The sequence below is a fragment of the Acipenser ruthenus genome, chromosome 2 (genome assembly GCF_902713425.1).
Source record: "Acipenser ruthenus chromosome 2, fAciRut3.2 maternal haplotype, whole genome shotgun sequence".
Taxonomy (NCBI): Eukaryota; Metazoa; Chordata; class Actinopteri; order Acipenseriformes; family Acipenseridae; genus Acipenser; species Acipenser ruthenus.
The window spans coordinates 85,583,347-85,607,192 of NC_081190.1; the positions used below are offsets into that span (position 1 = coordinate 85,583,347).

The 23,846-nt window shown below is 38.8% G+C and overlaps 1 protein-coding gene across 3 annotated transcripts; it reads left to right on the top strand.

Moving 5' to 3' along the window:
• The first annotated feature begins 275 nt into the window (after positions 1-275).
• On the top strand, positions 276-17,252 carry LOC131701961 (TBC1 domain family member 2A-like). 3 transcript variants are annotated; one of them, XM_059003055.1, is made up of 10 exons: positions 276-514; positions 1,119-1,393; positions 3,903-4,292; positions 5,750-5,860; positions 8,174-8,346; positions 10,342-10,842; positions 11,893-12,013; positions 12,243-12,428; positions 12,800-12,922; positions 14,192-17,252. In XM_059003055.1, exons 1-9 carry the CDS (start codon positions 304-306, stop codon positions 12,914-12,916), a joined length of 2,085 nt encoding a protein of 694 aa, XP_058859038.1. In that variant the 5' UTR covers positions 276-303; the 3' UTR covers positions 12,917-12,922; positions 14,192-17,252. The 3 variants fall into 3 exon arrangements, with proteins under 3 accessions (XP_058859038.1, XP_058859044.1, XP_058859049.1); XM_059003061.1 differs by lacking the exon at positions 12,800-12,922; XM_059003066.1 differs by lacking the exons at positions 11,893-12,013; positions 12,800-12,922; positions 14,192-17,252 and having other exon boundaries at positions 277-514; positions 12,243-12,422.
• The last annotated feature ends 6,594 nt before the right edge of the window (positions 17,253-23,846 follow it).

Here is a 23,846-nt window from a genome sequence, read left to right on the forward strand (position 1 = left end):
GTGGGGTTCTTCAGTTTGTGATCTGATGGAGAAAAGGGTTCCAGGGTAGGTGTTGTGTGCATGCAAAACAAAACAGCTGAACCGGAATAACCCAATTTAAATTATTTATTCTAAACGCTTACAAAGTGTTGCTATACTCTTGTAACCACCACATATTTTTTCATGTTCTGCCCTTTAACCTGTTATGTAAACTAGTCAGCCCTATCCAGGCAGCTGCCTGTAAGCAAGAGAAGCAACCAGTTGAGCTTTGGATTTTGTTATTTGTTGTGTACTACTTTAGTTTGTGTGTGTGTGTTTGTTTCTATGCATTTAGTTTCGTTTTCTCTGTACTTTGCCTTCAGAAGTCAGTTTGTGTTTCCTCTGCCTTGCCCTTACAGGAACACAGTCCTCAATATCTGTGGAAACAAGCCAGCTCAGGAGCTGAGGCGGAGTGTGTTCAACTTTGACAAGATTCAGCAGTCGGAAGACTGTCCCTGTGAGGATCCTGTGACACAGATACTGGGGGAAACAACAGGTGCGTCCTTCAGTTGACAGGAAACTGCCCTGCAAAGTCTGTGTCTCTGCTTAGTTCATGTCTGGATCAGTTCAATGCGGGGACCACCACAGTGGCTCTGAAACTATTACATTCTTCTCATGCAGGGTAAGAACTCTTTCTGCTGTTATAAATGTGCAGAGGTTTCCTGTTCCTAAAAGGTGAACCATGCAGGAGTAAAGCTTGTTAATAAGATAAAGAATGAGTGTCAATAAAGCCTTTTTTAAAGAAATTTCTAGAAAACTCACTAGATAGCTCACAATTTCACCTTTCATTGAAAACAACAGCTCTTTTTAACAACTATTTTCTTTTGCAGCAAATTGTAGTTTTGGCTAGGCACCCTAGAATTAACATCGGTACTATGGGTTCTATGATGATTTTTGTGTGTATAACAAATTTGAATTCCAGAAATAATCATTATTTTCTTTTTTTGTTTAATGATTATGAAGGGTATATTGTCAGGTAGGTGGCTCCAGAATAAAATAAAGAACCAGCAAGTTTAAGAAAAAAAAAATATATATATATATATATATTAAATAAATATTCATGCATTTCAAATGCTTTCTTTGCTTGCTCTCTTTCCTAGCACCTCCAGCACCGCCTGTACCTCTGACACCCCCAGCACCTACAGTCCTTTCAGCTCCTTCAGTTTCTTCAGTTACAAACGAGTCTGCGCAGGAAGCAAAGACTGGAGGAAAGAGTTCTCCATCAAGCAGCATGAACAAGAGGGAGAAGAAAATGACCAGTTCTCTTCAGCCTTCTGGGGAGAAGGTGTCAGGAAAGGAGGGGAGCCCCGTGGACAAACTATCCAGACTCCAGCACGAGGTGTTCATGCTCACTGAGGGGCTCAAGTCACAAAAGGTATATGTTTGGTTTGGGTGACTGAAGTATATTTAAGCACATAACAACTGATAACTGAGTTATTAAATAATATGTCTTGTGAGGCACTTGTACAATGAATGATTGAACCTTATAAATGTTTCCCATAGTAAAATCATAAAGCATAGTGGTACAGCATAGGTCAGCATTGTAAAGACCAGCTAGGTATGGTAAAGCATATTAATAAACATGGAAAGCCAGGGTACACTGTGGGAAAATAACAGTCTAATCACAGGGAAAGCATGGGAAAACTGTAAAAAATACTGTGCAAAAACACAGTGGTAAACCTTTATAAAGTTGTATGATAGTATTTAAATATGATGTTGTATCTATAATAAGCATGGTATGAACGATCATAAGACAGAAACAGTGGATTAAGTCAAGCAGTTACATGAAGTAATACAAACTCAAATCCAAGACCAGCAATAATTTTGCCTAAACTGATTAAAGTACTGATCTACTGTATTGACTGTGTGATGTCTTAACTCTTTTTCTATGCAAGTCAGAAACCTGCATGCTGACCACAAATTGGTTGCTTTACTGTGCATTTTCTTTCCTCTTTGGCTAAGGTGTCACTGGGTGTGAAGGCAAACGCATTTAGCAGAATAACTCATGCATTACCTAACAGGAGAGCTGATTGCTGATAATCCAAATTGTTATAAACATGGTGGTATGATGTTCTATAGTAGCTGTGTATGTAAAATAGGGTTGAAGGGCACTTCTGAAACAGTGAAGAGAGTCTGTTGTTGCTTCATTGTCTGTAACTGAAACTCTTGTGCTGTACTACTGTTCCTATGAATCCATAAAGGTTACAATGTAGATTTTTTTTTTATTATTTTGTCATCAACACATAGAGTACAAGTGTATTAAAATACAAAATCTCTGGGGCCCCCGAAGGGCTCAGCTGGTAAAGGCATGAGTGCATGGTGTGCAGGGTGAGTCAGGAAGTCAAGGGTAATTTTGTGCCCTGTGCAGGGACTGTTTCTGCAGGGCTAGATCTAAACAGTCACAATAGAGCTCCTGAATGCAATTCTGGGTTTTCGCTCATGACTCCTCTGTATCTTATGATGATAAAAAGACAGCTTACATTTTTGCCTGTATGGTCACAAAACTTTCTTTTACATTTTTATGAGCTTCAATAAGCATATTTTATTGCTTCCCAAACATAAACTTTAATCTTGCATCGCCGCCTTCTTGTTTCCTGTTAGTAACCCATACAACTTTTAACGCGGTGCTCAAATGCACCTGATCTGCAACATGCAAGAGTTTGTAGCTAATTGTATATTTGATCTAAAATTAGACCAACAGACACAATCTTTATTTGTGCACAGAATTTATTGTGCACGTGCATTTTGACTTATTTTATCATTAGTTTTTGTGTCTTGATTAAAGACACGGTTATCCTGGACCTTATGAAACCACTTTACAAGACACCATTGCTCATTATTATTGTAATACTGGGACAGTATTTCCAGTGTTTGGTACTTTTATTGCATTATCATTGTTTTCTTCTTTCAGAGTACAAAGAACAGAGCTGCAAAAACAAGGTCTTTTTTGAGCCTGTTAAAAACACACAAGTTAAGCTGATCTCCTGAATGGTTTGAAAAATGACCACCAGCAGGCAGTGTGCAGAATTTTCAGTCATTTTGCTGGTCTTTTCTAAAAACACTTCACTGAATTCATCTTTTATAATTGGTTAAAAAAAGGACATTGTTATTGAAATAGTAGGCTGTGTGGTCCAGTGGTTAAAGAAAAGGGCTTGTAATCAGGAGGTCCCCGTCTCAGATTCCAGTTCAGCCACTGAGTCACTGTGTGACCCTGAGCAAGTCACTTAAACTCCTTGTGGTCCGTCTTTCAGGTGGGACGTTGTTGTAAGTGACTCTGCAGCTGATGTATAGTTCACACACCCTAGTCTCTGTAAGTCGCCTTGGATAAAGGTGTCTGCAAAATAAACAAAATAGTAATAATAATAATGTCTGATAATTGGTTTTAAGGCCACTGACGTATAATATAGGGCAGAGCTTCAGAGCCTTTTCTCATATGCACTACTAATAAATACTGCAACAGGCTGTTTTTTAGGGAAAATTGCATTGTACAGTAGACTATTGCATTGTACAGTAGACTATTTGAATTTACCTGTAGCCATAACTGTAATTAAATGCATGGTGTTAACAGCTGTTCTTACATGATAAGTAAAACAGTATTTTTTTATTCAAAGGGATATTACAGATTTTTCAGGAAATGCAAGAATCAAAAACCTAAAACAAATACTATACCAGGCATTTTTAGTATGGTACAGTTTATTATCAGTACTCTAAACAAATCACTAATCTGAACAGGTCTGATCCCACCTGGTTCAGATTACAAAGAAAGTACAGGTGCATTATTCAGGGACCACCTACAGTATAATTTATTTACGGGACCTCCAACACAGCTCATGAAGCTTCACCTTTAAGAGTAAATGACCATAGTGTTTTTGTTTTGAAATCAGGAGCTGGTGCAACTCCTTCACAAGGCCCTGGAGGCAGCAAAGCAGGAGAAGAGGACCAGCAAACAGTTCCTGGCAGCAGCAGGGGAGCAGGAGCGGCTGGAACTGGTGCGGCACAAAGAGAGGTGTATCGCGGACCTGGACGGCCGCCTGGAGGCCCTGCTCAAAGACAAGGAGGAGCTGGAGCAGCGGCTGGCCATGCAGGACTGCCAAGTGAATGAGCTGCAGCAGCACGTGCAGCTCATGATGGAGAAGAACAACGCCAAGCAGGAAGTCATCCTCAAGCTCTCCGAGCAGGTGGCCGCCTGCATGGCTGACCCCCAGCGTACCGTAGCCAACTCCATGGGCACAGAGACCTTCTGCAGGCTGCAGGAGAAGATTGAGCACCTCAAGGTTATTTTAAAAGTTACTTTTACATTACAGCCATGGGAAGTACGTCAACTCTTGTTTCAAGAAACACGGATAAAACCACACTCTTTTTTTGGTTTTGTTTGACCACCATGTAATCCTGCATGATGTGAAAAAGCAGTAAAGTAACTGATCCATATTTTCACTGCTGGGGTGTCACATACGGTATTCTGCACCTTCTCTGCATCCAATAAGCATTACAAACATGACATCTTAACTAGCTTTTATTAGCATTGGAGCAGACACACAATTACTGTTTGCCACTCCAGTCTAAGAATGATTCATTTATAGTAGAACCGGTCCAGGGGTCCAGTGAATATATACTAATATTGTATCTCAGAGGAAGTCGTTTTAGTATATTGTAGTTTCTTTATTAACGTCGGGGCATTATAAATGAACAACGTCAGGTACATCAGTGTGCCTAAAACACCAAAGTATGACACAGCATGTATTCTATACAAAAAAATCTGTGAAAATGACTGCACAAGCACTGAAGTACAGTATTTCTCAGTTTACAAAACAGCATTCCAAACAGTTCTTAACGTGCTTTCTCAGTGTATGCCAAAGTAATCTGACAGGTTTTTTTTTTACATTGTGTGTGTGTTAACCTGAGACATAAACAACAACAAGGATGCACACTTTTTAACAGTACATTAATTTTATGAATCCTTTACTTTTCTTTTATTTACTATGGTTAAACTGGGCAGTTATGTGAAGTGACAGCGTGTACAAATTCTGACCTGCTAAGAGCTGAATTTACTGTTTTAGACCCATAATAAAATGTGCATTGGTCAGTTTCCATCAGCACCATTCAGTTGGTAGCAGCATATGTAAGTCACACATGGCACAGGTCCATTGGGTAATGATGGTGTCATATCTTACAGGATCAGATACGACAGGTTCGACTGTACTTTGTATCACATTACTGTGATTTTGTACTCTATAGGTCAGGCTTGCACAGTGTTAAATTATTATAATAACATAAACATACTGTATAAAAAAAAAAGATCCCTGTGTAACCCCAGGCTACTAGGCATGAGGGGGTACACTGCTCTCTGATAAAAGTTAGGAGACCAGTTATCTGCTTATTAGCAAAACTTAAATCCACTAATATAAAGTCAAATAATAATTCCAGACACGTGATCAGTTGGCCAACTATTTTTTTCTTCTATTTCTTTGTTATTAGAACAAAACAAGTATATTGTTTTTGTACAGTGTATTAATTGACATTAGTTAGCCACACTTTTTTTTTATGTATCCCAGCGATTTTCAAACAGTGTTTTATAGGGTACAAATGAGTACAATTATGAAAGCAAAGAAAAGCAGTGATCAGTCAGGACTAGGTCAAACCTGTGCTCTTAATAAATAGAGCTCACAGTAGAAATGTTTTAAGTACAACCACAGATTGTGTTCTGATTTCATTCGTTTACTCTGTTTACTAGGACGATATAGAGGCGCACAAGATGCAAAACAAGTTCCTCAACTCTGAAATCTACCAGCTTACTAAGCTGTGGAGGAACAGTTCAGAAGAGGAGAAGGGCCTCCTGATGAAGGTATGTGCTTTACAGCTTGCTGTGTGACAGATCTGTACCCATTTAACCATTGTGAAAAAACATATATGTTCAAAAAATATATTATCCTTACCTACAAGTCTTTAATGCAGTATCGTCACTGTGTAAGGCTAATATATAAGTGACTTTATTTAATACTAAACATCTTATTTTCAGCTTTTATAGCGTAGGCCCCAGATTAATAGTAATAGTAATGAGTTTCGTTTATTTCTTTTTTCCTATAGCTTTAACCACAAAACCACAATGAGATCTGTGATTTCGCCTAGAGACATCTCTGTCTGCACTAAGAAGCCAAAGTAAATTAAAGAACAACTAGCATGCTGGTACATTATGATAAAGCAAACTGCTTAGTGAAACATGGATTGCAAGTGGTTCTAATGTAGTGACGCAAGCTGGTGACCTACTGGGCACTATTCTTACACAGTCGAACGCAAAAAACAAAACAAAATAAAAAAAACAACTTTAGATTCACTTTGTATCATTTTCACATCCTGGTAACTTTTTAAAAGTTTAAAGCATTCATTTGGCCTCCTGTTTAACCACAGTATTTCTGCAGTTTTACCCATGCTTTTCCCATGGTTATACAATGCATTTATAATAATTTACCTGGGTTTACCATGTTTATTAATATACTTTTATTATTAATTATTTCTTAGCAGACACCCTTATCTAGGGCGACTTACAATTGTTACAAGATATCACATTATTTTTACATACAATTACCCATTTATACAGTTGGGTTTTTACTGGAGCAATCGAGGTAAAGTACCTTGCTCAAGGGTACAGCAGCAGTGTTCCCCAGCTGGGATTGAACCCACGACCCTCGGGTCAAGAGTCCAGAGCCCTAACCACTCCTCCACATACCTTCTTACCTTGTTATTGTAGTCTAGTATCTGCATAAATAAAGACATAGGCAGTCAGTATTTTTGGTCAATGATTTGCTTTTTTTGCAGAGATACTTCCTCTGTTATGTTTCTCTTTAGTAATTTGTGGTTTTTCTTTTTTCATTTTATACTGTACTTCCCTTATTTTTATAATTTTCTTTGTACTCCTACTTGGTTTCACTCCTTGTTTCTTCTTCTTAGTTGACTGTCATAGTAGTTCTGACTGGCTGGCTGTTAGCCTGGTCAGCAACCTCGGGTGTGTTCATGCATTACTAATTAAAACCACAGAGAAGTTAGCAACTGAGCCAGCTCCAGTCTCCCAGAATGAACAGATCAGACTGACTGGGATGTTTCCCTTTCATCTCCAAATTTAGGTCTTCTCTAGATGCAGAAAGCAAATTGGAAAGATATGTAGTGAATTCTAAATACAAGTACAGTGCTGTGAATGTAGGGCACTGTTCACAAAAACACAAATGCCTGGTTTGCAAATTAAATTAATGTTTAATCTTGTTGACCCCAATGTGTTCTTTGGGGTGGGTCAAGTTGTAGCTGTTTCTGTATCAGCTTGATCTGTCCTAGTGCCTGCGTCATGGCTCCATATAGTGATATCCCCTGAGTGCACTGTGCAATGAAACAGCTACTGGCTGGTATGATTGCAGCAAATTAGATGTTTTATCTATCTGGTCTGATTGGCAATGGTTTTAAATTATTTTAGATATATTTAGGATCAGACCATTTTTGTGACATGAAAAACTATTGTACTACAGTAGAGATGTTTCAGGATTTCTGGGAGCACTTGAATTAATAGGTATCACATTTGATACCAGGGTGACTCTGGTTTAAAGAAGAACCAAATGGCAAAAATTGTAAAAATAAATAAATAAATATAATTACAGTTGCAGGTTATGCTAAAACTGCTAAAATTGCCAAAAACATAAACGCTTTGATTTCCGAATCGTAATCGAAAAAAAAAACATGTATTGTACACAACAGTTTAACTTTCAAAGAAATGACCCTTCACAGCCACAGTGTCCATAAGCACTCGGGTGACACACATATTGCACTGTAGGAAATAGCAGTCTTTTAATTAATATAAGCAGCACAAGGGAACAAGTGAACACTGCAGCGAAGAGGATTTTTAAATAAAATTAATTTAAGGAGCAGAAGCAAGATTATAATTGGAATGGCTCCATCAGAACTGTAAAATTAGTTATTTGGAAATGTACTAGGTTCATTTTTACATTTTAATAAACAAGTTCAACCCAGTTAAAAAGTAACAGGGTGTAGAAACCCTCTGCCTTTGGACTGCCCTGTCTTGGAAATGAGTGGGAGGTTGTGGGAGGGTTACTGCTTTCACCAGCTGCTGTGTTTTGTTTTAATCCTAACCCTAAACCTCTCTTTTGTGTTGCAGTGTGCCTACCTGGAGGCCAAAAACTGCCAGATTGAGAGCAAGTACCTGGTCGTGCTATGCAGGCTGCAGGAGAGCAAAGGGCTGGACAGCAGTCAGCAGGAGATGGTGAAAAGGCTCATTGAGGACGCACTGCAGGGAGACAAGAAGGATGTCTTTAAACTCAACCCTGTCAGGTAAGACAGTACTGACATTTCCATACCGGGGTTTCACAGCGAAAACTTTTTTCCCCCGGTTACTTTCTTGTTTTTTTTGTTACTAAGTATATTCAAATATTTAAAATGCAATTCTATTGCTAAACTGATGATGTGATTGCAAGCTACACCAGTTCCATTTTCATATAATACCCTCATATCCCAAACTGAAATACCAAAACAAGCAAAGGATCAAAATGTTAATGTTGGTTTGTTGCAATTGTGATCTAATAGGTGCGCAAATGAAAAGCCAAAAAAGAGCTGGAACTTACAGTAGTTTCTGGGCTTTGCTGTCTATGATTTTCTATGTCATGTGCCCTGCTCTTTTAATGTGATAATTTAATAATTGAAAAAAATACATATTTTGTTTATGTCACTTCTTTAAAACAAAACAAAACAAAAACTCTTTTTATAGTATTGATTGTAAATTGAACAGAAAATGTTTGTTCTGCTGTTCGAGCGATTGATGCAAGCAGCTGAAATGAGCTTGCTGTTAACTGTATAGTAATCCACATCACAATACCACTGCACACCTTAGCAGGCAAAAAGAAAGGTCAAAGATTGGATTGACATTGAACTGCTCCCTAACCAACCACATAAAGAGCAATGTGCGTCAATAAACACTGCAATTCCAGGACCATATATAAGGGTTGATGTTAGGCAGTGAAGGTGTATATATGCCCAAAAAGCAGTCAGAGGCTGCAGCAAGTCTACAGTTTATTTAGAAAACTCCAGGATCCTTTGTTCATACATAAGGCCCTGTGAAAATAGTGTGTTTTTTTTTTTTTTTAATTCAAGGCAGTATCACGGGTAAAGTGTCTTATTTTGCAGATTGTGCACAGAACTATTTTATAAATTATGTGTACAGATTATTATTATTTTTTATACAGCAAATAGATTGATAAATGCACTGACATCTTCAAAATCAACATCAAAGTTATTCAAGCACTTTACAATAGCTTGTGAAACGGTGTTGTCATTAACAGCCTGTAGGTAAAGTGTATCTGCAAGGACAGCTTTCAGTTCTATGTCAGATGCATGTTCACAATTTAGGCCCTGCAAAACAAATACAATGTGAAACACATATTGCTATTGGGCATCAGTCGACTCGTCAGTGACCATTGACAAGCAACCAGACTGTTTTACTAATTTAATAATCTCCTGCTTGTGATAGGCAACTTTAGGTAAGTATTCACGTCTCAGCTGGGCTGATGAAGGAATCACTCCACCATTTGCTACACTCAGTATGAAGAAATTATGTAACTTTTGGTTGTCCAGTTTTTCAAGAGGGATATTTGCGCAAACAAACATCCCTGTCAGGTCAAAATTTAATGTGTTTCGTGCTTCACGGTTTTCAGTGGACTTTTGGAACATGGAAGTTCACGTTTTTGGTTTCTTGGATTTCCGCCTTTCTCTTTCAGTGAATACTTGAATCTAAATGCCTGTCAAGAGATGATTTGCAGTAACATTGCAGGACATACAGAATAGCTTACCTCCATCGTATGAAATACAAATAATAATTATAAGAATATTGAAAAAGTTCGCAATTTCTGTGCAGTTCGTGAAATCTCGATTTACACAGGGCCTTATACATAACCCTAGGCAGGTTAGTTTCAGGCACATATACCATTTACACATAACCCTTTCCTGGTTCTTGTACTGGCTTCCAAACACATTTACCTCCTCCTAACCGTCAAACTTCAGCCCACTCCCTTCTCTCCCTTTGTCTCTCTCCGCCAACTGTTCCAACTCAACTAACTAACTCAATGCTCTCCTGCAGCGATGGGGAGGAATACGCTGGCAGAGGGGACTGATTAGAAATATAACAGTACAACTTAACATAGAGGTTCATTACACATAACTAAATCACAAAAACCTGGACCATGCACCTACTATACAATGTTGTATGATAATTTAGGGAATATGTGAATACTGCATGTTACCAACATCCTTGTTTAACTTTCTGTTCCGTCCCAGTGAGTACGACGACTATGGATTCAAGACCATTCCTGATTATGAAGTAGAGGACGTGAAGCTCCTGGCCAAAATCCAGGCCCTGGAGATCCGTTCCAACAACCTGCGCAACAATGAGATGGTGGACAAGCCTTTGCGGACCAGGTGGGCTAACTACCTGGCCAGCCGTCCCTTGGACCAGCTGGCTCCATCCCCGGAGCTGAAGGGCCTGATCCGGTGTGGGATCCCTGTGGAGTACCGGGAGCAGGTGTGGCGCTGGATCGTGAGGACACGGACGCAGGTCTATAGGAAGCGGAATCCCAATCACTACCAGGAGCTGAGGAAGCACTGCGAGGTGTCGGAGCACCCGGCCTCGCGGCAGATCAGGCTGGACCTGCACCGCACCCTCACCAGCAATAAGCACTTCTCCTCGCCCACCTCTGACGCAGTCCAAAAGCTGCAGCGCATTCTGCTAGCCTTCTCCTGGCATAACCCCACCATCGGCTACTGCCAGGGCCTCAACCGGTACAGTACCTTTTGTATTGAAAGTTCTTAATGCCATTCGCTCATTTTAAGTAGTAAAAGGTGTTGCCAAAAAAGACAAAACACTTTCTTGTACTTCTTGGACATGGACTAGCATAACTTATCCTTTTCTAAAACAGAGAATAATGCCTATTACCGGTAAGCAGTGCCACAGGTAATGGCAGCATTACCGGTGTTTAACATTTTAGAGCACTTCGTTGGAGGTAGCTATGCCAGGACACTATACTAGAGCAATGTGTTGTTGTATTATAAATAGCAATAAGAATACACATGCAAACAGTGTTTATTTATTAATTTGAGAAATTATGACACCTAGTGGTTGTTAACTGTGTTGTGTATTCTTAGCTACTCATCCCTCCCCTGTACAATATATCTTTTTCTGGAATCACAAATATACTGGCCCAGATATGTTCTTTAATATTCTACACAACTGTAAAGACAACTGTGGTGGAAAGCACGAGTGGCCATATTCAGGCAGATTAAAAATAATTCCGGCGCCTCCTCAAGACTCACCTCTTCAGACAGCACCTGTAGAAACTCCTCTTTTCCATCTGGACACTTATCACTCTTCCTTAAATGCACTTTACTTGCTCTTATCTGCTCCCTATTTTACTGCATTTAACCCTGTACTTTAGAGTACTGTAATCTGTCGAGTGTCATTTAATCTGTAGTATTTTGTATTTAATTATATCCTGATGTAACTATCACTGACACTGTTATCTGTTCCGTTATTGAATCGTAATCGTATTAATACTTATACTGATTCTTGAAATGTATTTTTGTCTACGACTGTAAGTCACCCTGGATAAGGGTGTCTGCTAAGAAATAAAATAATAATAAATACAAATAAGTGTATAATTTACATAATTTCTTGCTAGTTTCATACATCAAATTCCTCTGAAAATTTATTTCAAAATAGGGCCTAAAATGTGTAAAAATGTGGCTTGGCACACCTATGTGTCCCCCTTTTCTTCTGAATATTAGCAGCACACTTCCAGTGGAGTCATGTGGTATGTGTGTTTCCTCTTGCAGGTTGGCAGCTATTGCACTTTTAGTTCTGAAGGATGAAGAGGATGCCTTCTGGTGTCTGGTGGCTGTTGTTGAAATCATAATGCCACAAGACTACTACAGCAAAACCCTCACTGCCTCTCAGGTTCCTGTTATGGAAATTGGCTAATTTGTCCATGTCTCTCCGTTATTACTAAGAAAATGTTAAAATATTTGTGACATTGCTTGTCAGCCTATAGCTGAGTTTTAATGCTATCCCCTTTGCTTCACCAGTAAGTACTGTGGATGTGTTAATTCAGGCAGTCATAGTCCCTATTTGTTCTAACAGCTGAGCAACTCATGCTGCTCTAAGCAGAGCTCTTTGTTCCTTGCAGGCTGATCAGAGGGTGTTCCGTGACTTTCTTGCTGAGAAGATGCCTCGCCTGACGGCCCACTTCAAGGAGCACAGCATCGATCATTCCCTCATCACCTTCAACTGGTTCCTGGTGGTCTTCGTGGAAAGTCTGGTCAGCGACATCCTGCTCAGAGTGTGGGACGCTTTCCTCTATGAGGGCACAAAGGTACAGCGCTGGCTGTGTTAGTAATTGATCCTTTAATACCCACCCCCCCACCACCAACACCACCCACACCACCCACACTTACCCAACTGTGTTGAAACGTGCTTAATACATTTTTCAGCACAAATTGTTGAGAAAAATTGTCTTAACTTGCAAACATGTGCACAGTATGTCACACTTACATTGTAACAGCTTATCCAATTATTTTAAATTATAGTAATGACATTTTAGAGAGTTATAGAGAGTAAAAATGAAAAACATGGAAATAAGTTAAATATAATTAATTATAAAAGGGCTCAGTCCAGTGACGACTTGATGAGCGAAAGTATCCTTCTTTTTTAACCTGAACAGTATTTCCTTCTTTCTGTTTCCAGGTGATATTTCGCTATGCACTGGCCCTCTTTAAGTACAATGAAGAGGACATTCTAAAAATTCACGACAATCTGGAAATCTACCAATACCTCCGTTTTTTCACCAAAAACTATCTCTGATGGCAGGTGAGGCAGAATGAGGATGATGATAATGTACAGCAGACGCATCAGACCAGTTGCTGTCAATCACAGACTGTATAAACAGTTCACACTCATCTCACTCACTCCAGTGACCATGCTTTTAACCACTAGTAAAGTTAGTGATTTCAATAAACTGTCTTGTACCATTTTGATGATGGTAAATGTGAACAGTGATTTTGCAGTTTACTGAGCTTTACCATGCATCCACTATGAAACCGTAAGTCCTTCTTTACCATTCACTTCCTACAGGTAATGGAGCCCCCACCTCACAGACCCACATAATGTCCTCTTTGCAGCTTAGAAAACAGATGTACTGTATGTATAGCTGTTTAATGAACAGTTTGCAAGCAGATTATTAAAGTGTTGAACAATTTAACTGGTAGGTCAATTGGCTGGTTTCACAGGCCCTGATTAGCACTAATCCTGGACTACCTATTGTTATCTTAGGTAAGGTAGTCCAAAATTAGTACTAATTGTAGTTTGTGAAACCAGCCGTTTAAGATCCTATTAAAAACAGAATTTTCTTGCCATTAGGTCTTAGTAGTAAAAATAAGTTATCCTAAGGATGAATAATTCTAAGGTTCTGTTGCCTTTTATTTACTGAAAACATTTATTTTCTGTTATCCTGTAGCACGGAACTGGATCAATCAGTCTGCTTCTCTTGATTTTCAGTGAAATAACTGGGATTATATGATAATAATTTGGCAGAGCTTTCTCACAATGACTGTAAAGCAGCAGAAATATGTTTCCATTTAGTTCTCAAAGCCTTTTCATTGGAATTATTGATCCAATCACCATGTTTCTCCTCTGTCCAGCCACTAAACCTGAAATACAAACACATTTATTTAGATGCAGCCATTCATGCTTCAGTATTAGACAAGAATCCAGGCAGTGCCGGCTGTGCAGAGACAGGGGGCCATTGACTGATTTGGACCACCTGAAGATTGATACACTGTAGAAGTTAATGGGTTCAATATCTAAACAATTATGTTAGAAAATTAGCAAGCAACAACTTTGTATGTCAGACTTACATTTTTTGTTCCTGTTAGAACTGTGCATTGTTTCTCAAGTGTGTATGTTTGTCTTTTTGTGTCTTTTTATGAATTTAATTTTGGCAGGCCCATATGTTGTTGTTTATTTATTTATTTATTTATGTATTTTTTGAAAGGGAAAAATGCAGAGTTCCCAGGTCCTTTTAACTTTGCAGTTGTTTCATCAGTGGCATTTTGTTTTCTCTGTATCTTCTGTCATTAGGAAACTAATGAACATAGCATTTAATGATATGAATCCCTTCCCTACGAAGCTGCTGAAGAACAGACGAGAGTTTCACATGTAGAGCCTGACAGCCGAGCTGCTGGAGCTGGAGAGGATACAGAAGGAATTTGTGAAAGAACAACAAGTGGAGCGCAAAGACAAGGACCTGGACACTGCTGTCAGCGAAGACGAAGAAGTAATACAGACTGCAGTTACCTTGCATCACACGTCCTGACGTTATTGAAAAATTACACATCACTGATACTATTTAAACTAATTTGTTTGCCTTATTATTCCCTGCTGTGGAATATAGTGGGGCTTACATACTGTGTATGTCACACATACATCTAACTGTTATCCTTTGTCTGTTGTTGAGTATATAGGTATGTCAGACTTACATTTTTACATGTACAGTTCGGCTCTTATTTTGTAATGGCGCGTGATGTACCGACATACTTGTTTTAGAGTCAACAAATTAAGTTTACCAAACCTGTCAAAATGCAGAATATTAATGGAAATAGGTGTGTTGGTAATACACACACACTACATCTCTGAATGCTTGACTTCAAATCCAGTTTTAGTTACACATGAAAGGAGTATGGTGGTCCTAAGCCCTCGGCTTCCACAAACACAAAACCAACACACAGTGCAGCACAATTGGCACAAAGGGCAAACCTGTTTCTTATCTCATAAAACAGCCTTTTACTATAACTGTCATCTGTCAGTCTCTGAATTTCTTCAATCAGCAGTTCCATTCCACTCAGATCAATTTAGTAAATTAATTATTTTGTAGTTTCCCAAGAAAACAAAAACTCATTAGAGATCTTGAAAATTAATGTCTTGAAATGTGATTAATTTAGGCCAGGCTAATCTGAACAAGTACAGAGATTCCAGTTATTTTTCAGACCGGCAACCAGATTCCAGATTTTCTAAACGAGACTATCTCTGAAATAAACTTATTTTTTATGCATTGGTTGTTTGTTTATATTCCTGTAAATTGCATAGTTCAGTTATTGCTAAGTTAAGAGAAAGATGTTGCTTTGTTTAATTATGTTAAATTGTATGGCAATCCTTCATGATTTGCATGAATTCACTTAGGTTTAGAGGTACAGTTTTAATTCATGGCCCTCTGATAAACCTAAACTAAGTGACGAAAGCAAAAACACAAACGTTTTTTTACTGAAGCTTGAAAAGAAAAAAAAAGATGAATACAGTGCTATATATACTGTGTGTGTGTGTGTGTGTGTGTGTGTGTGTGTGTGTGTATGTATATATATATATATATAATTGATCGCTACATATAGATTTTTCAATGCTGGTAAAATGTTGAATTCAGTAATGATTTTAAAAATGTTTATTTTTTAATTTTTTAGGGATGCAAGACATGTAACAACTACGTGTCTAAAGTTTTTAAATACCAACTGTTAAATAAATAGAATTATGGATATTAATATGTTGATAGTAGGGATAGCTTTTGTTACTGGAGCATGGCTGCATTGTCTATTGCGCTGAATTTTAACCAATTTTAACAGATTGTTCCCATTATTCTTATTTTTTATTTTAGCTTTTCTCTTCAAATATTTTTTAGAAAACAAAAAAGCACAAACAAAATTTCAACGCGTTTCGTCTTATTCATGAGTAGACTTAATTTGATACAGAGGAACATCCCTTTTTTTATTTTCCACAGGTGATTAATCACCTTTTAAGAGATGGCTCACAACAAACAACACAAACAACTCTTGAGAAGGGAAACTTTTGTGATATTTTTTTTAATTCTGTTCCACCACATGGCCTTAATGAAGACTTTAAATATGGGTATTTTTTGTAGAATGTATGTTTGTATGTATACAGTATATACCTCTGTTCATTATTCAAGTTGCAGAGTAAAAAGAAAAAAGTAACTTAGTAAAAGAATATTTAGTGGTATGAAACGTACAGATTGAGTGTTTAAAATAATATAAAAAAAGTATGGTCTTCTGCCTTCTGTTGTCATTTCTGTACCTAATTACTTATTAATTTCAGTTGTTTTTGATTGTTCTGATTGTCAATTGAAGGTTTGTGACGTAAGGTGATTAATCGCCTGTGGAGAATTGAGTGTAAAAAAAAAGGGGTGTTCCTCTGTATCAAATTATGTTTATTCATGATTAAGACTCTGTCGAAACACGATTTTGTTTGTGCTTTTTTTGTTTACTAAAAAATGTGAAGAGAAAAGCTATAATAAAAAATAAGAATAATGGAAAAATGTGTTAAAATAAATTATTTTAGTGAAGAATGGGTTGTCTTTTGCACTCGAATCAATGTATAAGGGCCTGTTGGCAACCAATACAAGCTGCCTTTATTTTCTCAGGTGTTGCCAGGTTGATTACCTGGTCAAAGACTAAACACATACATATAAAACATTTAGAACATATTTGTATTCTGTATTTGTATATTATGATATTTGATTGGATTTTATATGTACGTATTATTGCACAATAGGGAGAATTAACGAGAACATTTCTAATATTTAGGCGTTCATTTTTGTATTGCTGTTTTATAATGTGATAGCAATCTGAACTATAGTCAAAGTCTCTCAAAGTGAATTATTATTTTAGGAAAGTATTACGGCACAAGCACTTATATATTACCAGTATCACTCTCCTCACAAGGTTAAACTGTGAAACCCAGAACATACTTTAACTGGCTGAGATGAGCCCTTTTCAAGGCATTTTCTCTGCTGTATAATATAACAGAACTTGTTTTTTGATGAAATGGTGTGCATTTTTTTTGCATCCTTTGTGTAAGGTATTTGAACTGAATAAACATCAAATACTGGTATTATCATTGTGTTGTTTTAGATTTGTTAAACAAAATCTTATTCTACTGAAAATATTTTTATTTTGTTTCTATAAAGGTTTATATAAATACAGTAATAACATTTGCTGACACTGCAGTGGAGAAACACTTCATTTATTAATTTGTCCCACAGCAAATTCAGAAAAGATTGTTCTACAACAGTGTTAATATCTCCCTTTAGTTTACTGATAATAAATGTTAATAAAAAACATTAACTAATATTAAACTGCTGAAACGTCTGTATTTCTTTTCCCCAATATATTTCTGTTTTACTCAATGACATTCCAGTTAATTATTCAACAGCCAAGCTTTTATGTTGTATATCCGGATGCAGTCAACATTTTAAAATCATAATTTTTTCATCTATGTTTGGAAAAGGAGACCGTATAGAAAAAAGGTAGTCGAGGATCAAATGATGATATATGAGCCTCTAATACAATCACTAATAATATATATTGTAGCAAAAGGCTGTCACTGGGACTTTGTGCATGCGTCTGTGCTTGAAGTGCTTTGCAGAGCAAAGTTGCATGGTCTGCGAGCGTGCTTCCCATGCGTAGGAGCGCTTACCCTGCTGCAGACACTGTTCTCCTATACTGGATTATTGGTGCAACCTTGCAGGATCATTATATGTACCTTGCAGGAGCCAGGGGGAGTGGGGCTGATATTGGCCACTGATTGGTCGTGGTTAACCTACAATGTTGTACGGGTTGTGGGCTGTAAGAGGCAGCTTGCATGCTAGACAGGAGTGGAGAGTTGGAGAAGTAACCTGTCTTGCTAAGAAGTATGTAGCCTGTTCTTTAATGCAAAATAAAAGTGATTGCTGCTTTTGAAGAACGCCTGTTTCACACTTCCATTCTTACCAAGTCATTACAATATATATATATATATATATATATATATATATATATATGTTCTAGTGCACTGATGGTGAATTAGGATCACTAACCACATTGTCATACAGGTTATACAGCAATAACGATCCATGATGTGGTACGGAACAGAAAAGCCAGCGCTCTTCCTGCAGTGATTTAGAGGACAGATCTCAAACCCCAGTGCACTAGAGCGACCATTTTTAAAAGAGCTTTGAAACAGACTTTAAAGTTATAAGTGTAAAAAGTTGTCAGGATGTTAACAATGAAAACAAAAATTAGAGGTACCTTATTTAAACAGTTGTAGCAACAAGTGGGGACATATTTTTTCGGAATACAGTTACTCTTTAAGATTGAGCTTTATGTTAATTAGCCATGAGGTTTTTGAATGCTCTGTACTCCCAACACAGAAGCACATGTGTGTGCAAATATATTTTTCTTATGTGTTTACTTTTCTACCTTAATAGAAAAGTGTGTAATGTGTAAATGTGAAATGATCTTCAATGACCAATTGAAAGGTATTGTTTTTTCTGATATTCATTTATTATACCAGTATTTTTTTTTCTTTACATGGCCCCCGACATCGTTTAAATGGTGCTGTTGAGTTTACCACAGGTTATATGCACCTTTACAAAAGAAAATGTAAAAGTAGCAGCCTTAATATAGAGAGGAGTGTTCTCATTAATGGTTTAAGATTGAGTACTTAGTTTTGGTTTGTATAAACAGGGTGCAAAACGTACAAAAAGATCTGAGACCTGGGTGCTGATTTTGATACTTGTGAGGGAGACGGTATTCAGTTCTGGGCACATATTGTATCAAAGATCCCTTCTATGGGCCGTTTCTATTTTTATCCCCCCCCCCCCCCACCCCCCCTTTGAGTCGACCAAGGTTCAGCTAATTGGTACATGAACAAAGCACAATCTCGTTGGAGATAATTGCTTCAAATTACAGTCACAGAATCTAATAAGTAAATCACTCCCTACCCTAGTCTTAAACATCTGGTATAAAGAAAAACTTCAAAATGAAATATGAATGCCTCACAGTCAAGGGCACTGTATATTGGTCCTAATTCAAATTCCTTTTGCCTCTCTTACTAAATGACATTCTTCATTACATGTGACATCTTGGCCACTCATTAATGAGGGCATTTAACAGCTCTTTCAAGAGAAGAATGGCCGAAGGGTTACCTACATAGTTTCAGAAACAAAGGTCAAACGAGGGTTAAAGGATTTTGCATTATAGCAAGGAAGTGGACCAATCTTACTTTCTAATAAGGAGATTTTTTTTTTTACTATACATTTTCCCAACATACAATTCCACTTCATAAACAGTGCTAATGTGGCACATCTTTTCTTTCATAGCTTTCAAAACGGATGCAACTAATTGCAGAGTACCAAAATGTAAGGAGCCTCCACCCATGCCAGGTTTCTGTCTCCAGTGAATTGAGTATTGAAAAATTATGCAGTAGGTCTAAAGTATTACTCATTTCTGCCAAGGCCACACCATATAGACTGCAGATCTCCCTAAAGTTTTTATTTTTTTTTATTTTGATTACAGCTACAGATTACAACGGCGTCTACTTGTCCCGTTATGAAAAGATTCTTTAAGTATTTCAGTGAGTGACATCACAATAGAGGCATCTCATGTTACAATACTACATTTATAATTCTAAGTTCATTATGCAAAGCGCCATACCATGATCAATGGGTAGGTATTCCATTGAAATGGACGGGTAGCTGGGAAAGTGTAGGGCATCAACAAATCTTCTTCACAGGCACCTGGAGAGCAATCGTGAATATGAATTGCAGAATATGAATATGAATTACAGATTGTAATACTTCATTAATACTTAGAAACAACAGCCATCATAGAATCAATAAGGGACAGGGCCGCCATGGGCAGCCAGGATGACATTGGACCATCCACAATGATTAGTTGAAGTTCTTGAGGAAAGCTGGTGGTGAAAATCTACTGGTCCTGAATGACTCATCATTTTTTTTTTTTTCAGTTTAGTAGTCACCAATTGTTTTTATTTTTTTCTCCCCAATTTGGAATAGCCAATTATTTTTAGGCTCAGCCCACCGCTTTCTCCACCGCGCTGACTCGGGAGCGGCGAAGACGAACACACGCTGTTCTCCGAAGCGTGTGCCATCAGCCGACCGCTTCTTTTACACACTGCAGGCCCACCATGCAGCCACCTCAGAACTACAGCGTCAGAGGACAATGCGGCTCTGGGGAGCTTACTGGCAAGCCCGCAGGCGCCCGGCCAGACCCAAGCCCTCCCCCGGGCGGTGCTCTGTTAATTGTGCGTCGCCCCCTGGGAGCTCCTGTCCACGGTCGGCAGTGGAATAGCCTGGACTCGAATCGGCGACGTCCAGGCTATAGGGCGCATCCTGCACTCCACACGGAGCACCTTTATCAGATGCGCCACTCAGGAGCCCAAAAATGACTCATCATTTCTGAGACTTCCTTATGAAACATAAACTTGTGCAGTCTTTGGAATATAATTGCCTGCCAGTTAAATACTTGTTCTCAGGCCTCTATCAAAGTCACTGACATGTATTATGTATGAAAGCAAACCACCATAGTATTAAACCACCGTACTTTCATTTCTGAAACCTTTTCTTTCAACACACTAAGCCCAATTAAAAGTGAAAATTATATTTATTTTCCCCAACAATAAGGTGAGATTAAATATTGTAATGTCCACTAGGTGGAGACATAATTCAGTTTCTAACACACCAGAACGTTCTTTTTATACAGTATGCACAGTCTTAAACATAAATAATGTTATCTGCAAAAGTGGATTACCATTGTGATATCGTAATCAATATTTCTTAATGAAACTGTTCTTGTTATAAAGTGTATTCTAATAATATTTGTACTTCTTTTTCACATTTTGTATTGTACTATGTTTAGTATTAGATAGTAACTTTGCCTTTGCCACTTGTGTGATATTAGGCTAGTCTTGAGTGATAGTATTATTCCATAATGAACCATGCAGTATCTGCTGTTTATTTTATAGATACTACTTGGGTAATAATATAATTTATTGAACAACTAGGGGACACATCTTTTGTCAAACAAAGCAAACTCACACATAGTGGAACACTACAGCCACCAGCTGCTACTGGGAGCGACTAAGCTGTAGCATGCACTGTAGATAATGGCTGTTCCAGGTTTCCCCCTGATTTGGGATTCTTGGGATATAAAAAAGTCATTTTTAGTCACAATGAGCAAGGCTTATCTGACAGCCTGCTAGAGGCGGATAGGCGCTTAGTTGGCAGGTGCTTCTGCATGGTGTTTCACAGAGAGCAGTTTCAAATGTGCTGACTCTGGAGAACACACTTTACTGCAGATTTCCAACTCTCAACTTCCCTTCCCTTGAAAACAATTTAATTATCTTCACCACAGTAGACCCTATTGACAGTATTGTAGTGTTTCAACAGGAGGCAGAAAACAGGAGAGGCACGCTTGGTTCTTGGTTCGATGCTTTTATTTCCAGACGCTATCTCACACCTACCAGAGTCCACTGCTCTGTCCGCTTCTCTGCATTCTGCTAAATTATTATTATTATTATTATTATTATTATTATTATTATTATTATTATTATTATTATTATTATTATTATTATTGTTATTATTATTTATTTCTTAGCAGACGCTACATTATTTTTTTTTACATACAATTACCCATTTATACAGTTGGGTTTTTACTGGAGCAATCTAGGTAAAGTACCTTGCTCAAGGGTACAGCAGCAGTGTCCCCCACTGGGGATTGAACCCACAACCCTCCAGTCAAGAGTCCAGAGCCCTAGCCACTACTTCACACTGCTGCCCTATACTCCACACTGCTAAATCACCCCAGCCCCCCGCATCTCCTGGATAATCCCCGCAGCCACCTTGTGTCGGAACAGGGGCAGCCGGTGGGGTGGTTCCCGACTGGGTGGGGATCGGCCAGTGTCGATCTGGTGTTGGACCATCCCAGTCCGTCCCCCATCCTCCGGTCTGACTGCAAAGAGGTGCTCAAACTCCTTCTTTCACCCCTCTGTGTTCTGCTCTCGGATCGCGCCCATTGCAGGAGCCCTTGAAATGGCTGGCATTTACCAGGGTTCCTGCAGTGACTGTTGCGCTGGGGATGGTAATGGTCATCTAGGAGGAGAGACGGCCCAGCCCCGGTCACTGTCCCTGTCGTCCGTTGAAGGAAGTTGAGCCCCAGGATGCACTGATCCTGGACCCAGACCTCCTGGTCGAAGGCGGTCTCACCCAGGTTATGGTAGCTGCCCATCTCTTCCTTGACCAGGTTCAACAGCACCATCTGGGCACCCCCTCTCAGTGCCACCGTCAGTTGCTGTGCCTTGTCGCCCTCGCTCCACTTGCACAGCTTACCCAGCACAGTTAGTTGAGCGTGGAAGGCCTCTCAGTTCGTGGTGCCATCAAAGCTGGGCAACTTTGCGCTCTGCCGTCCTGCTGTACCACCAGCTGGGCCCCATGTGCTCTACAGCTGGTGACCACCGTCTTTTTTGGTGACTCGTCTCTCCTCACTGAACTTGGCCTGTTCCTCCATCAGGCCGAGCTCCTTCTTGCACTGGAGCAGCCGCTCCAGCTCATGGTACATCTCTCCATCTTTTAACCTCTCCTGCTTGATGCTCGGGGGTTCCATCTCAAATCCCGCTCTGACTGTAGCGTTTCAACAGGAGGCAGAAAACAGGAGACACGCTTGGTTCTTGGTTCAATGCTTTTATTTTCGGACGCTAGCTCGCACCCACCAGAGTCCACTGCTCTGTCTGCTTCTCTGCATTCAACCACTTTACTCCATACAACAACAAGATGGTGTCGCAGCGCCTTCTTATAACATTAGCAGCATCCCCCTTATGCAAATAGGGTATCAGGGCTCAGGCACATATCCCATTGGCCCTCATCCACACACTAGGATCAATGGGGACAGACTAATAAAAAACAATCTTAACAGACCAGGGAAGACAAACAGACAGGTTACATTATCATAGGAACACATACACTAAAGGTAAACAAAGCAGCTGAGGAATACAGCGGGAGGGAATAAACACACGTAAACATAGACAGCGGGGATTACAGAACACAAACACAACTGCACGGACCGCTCCGCAGTGGTGGAATGACCTTCCTACAGATGTCAGGACTGCCCAGTCCCTGACCATTTTCCGGCGCCTCCTTAAGACTCACCTCTTCAGACAGCACCTGTAGAACTCCTCTGTTTTTCCCCTTTAAATGTGCTTTACTTGCTCTTATCTGCCCCCTATTTTACTGCATTTAATCCTATACTTCAGAGTACTGTAATCTGCCAAGTGTTTAATCTGTAGTATTTTGTATTTAATCATATCCTGATGTAACTATCACTGACACTGTTATCTGTTGTATTATTGAATTGTATTTTGTCACACTTGTACTTGCTTGAACCAAAGTCATTGTATTTATCTTGCTCTTAATTGTATTATTACTTGTACTGTGATACTTGAAATGTATTTGCTTACGATTGTAAGTCGCCCTGGATAAGGGCGTCTGCTGAGAAATAAATAATAATAATAATAAAAGTATAGCAGGGATTCTGTCCTATCCCTGTGTGATTTATACACAATATACCTACATCATATCTACAATATATTTTGGGACACTTTGGGGACAGACAGATAGACACAGACAGACAGACAGACAGACAGACAGACAAATAACTAGATAGATAGATAACATATAAATATAATAACAGAATAAAGAAATATTGCAGTTATTGAATTCCAGCCATCATTAATTCATGTATTAATAAGCACATCGTATATTTCAATAAAGTGAACACTAAAGTCGCGTACGCCATTACAAACTGTAATTTGCCTTTTAGTCATATGAATTGGTTGTGTATAAATATTACAAAATCCCGGCCGTGTACATGAATAATACATTCAACAATTATTATAC

Bases quoted from the DNA above. Each gene is read 5' to 3' on its own strand.
- LOC131701961 (XM_059003055.1), top strand. From the start codon at position 304: ATGCATTTAGTTTCGTTTTCTCTGTACTTTGCCTTCAGAAGTCAGTTT. The intron at 515-1,118 runs GTGCGTCCTTCA...TCTCTTTCCTAG, and splicing joins GATACTGGGGGAAACAACAG to CACCTCCAGCACCGCCTGTA. The intron at 5,861-8,173 runs GTATGTGCTTTA...TTTGTGTTGCAG, and splicing joins AGAAGGGCCTCCTGATGAAG to TGTGCCTACCTGGAGGCCAA.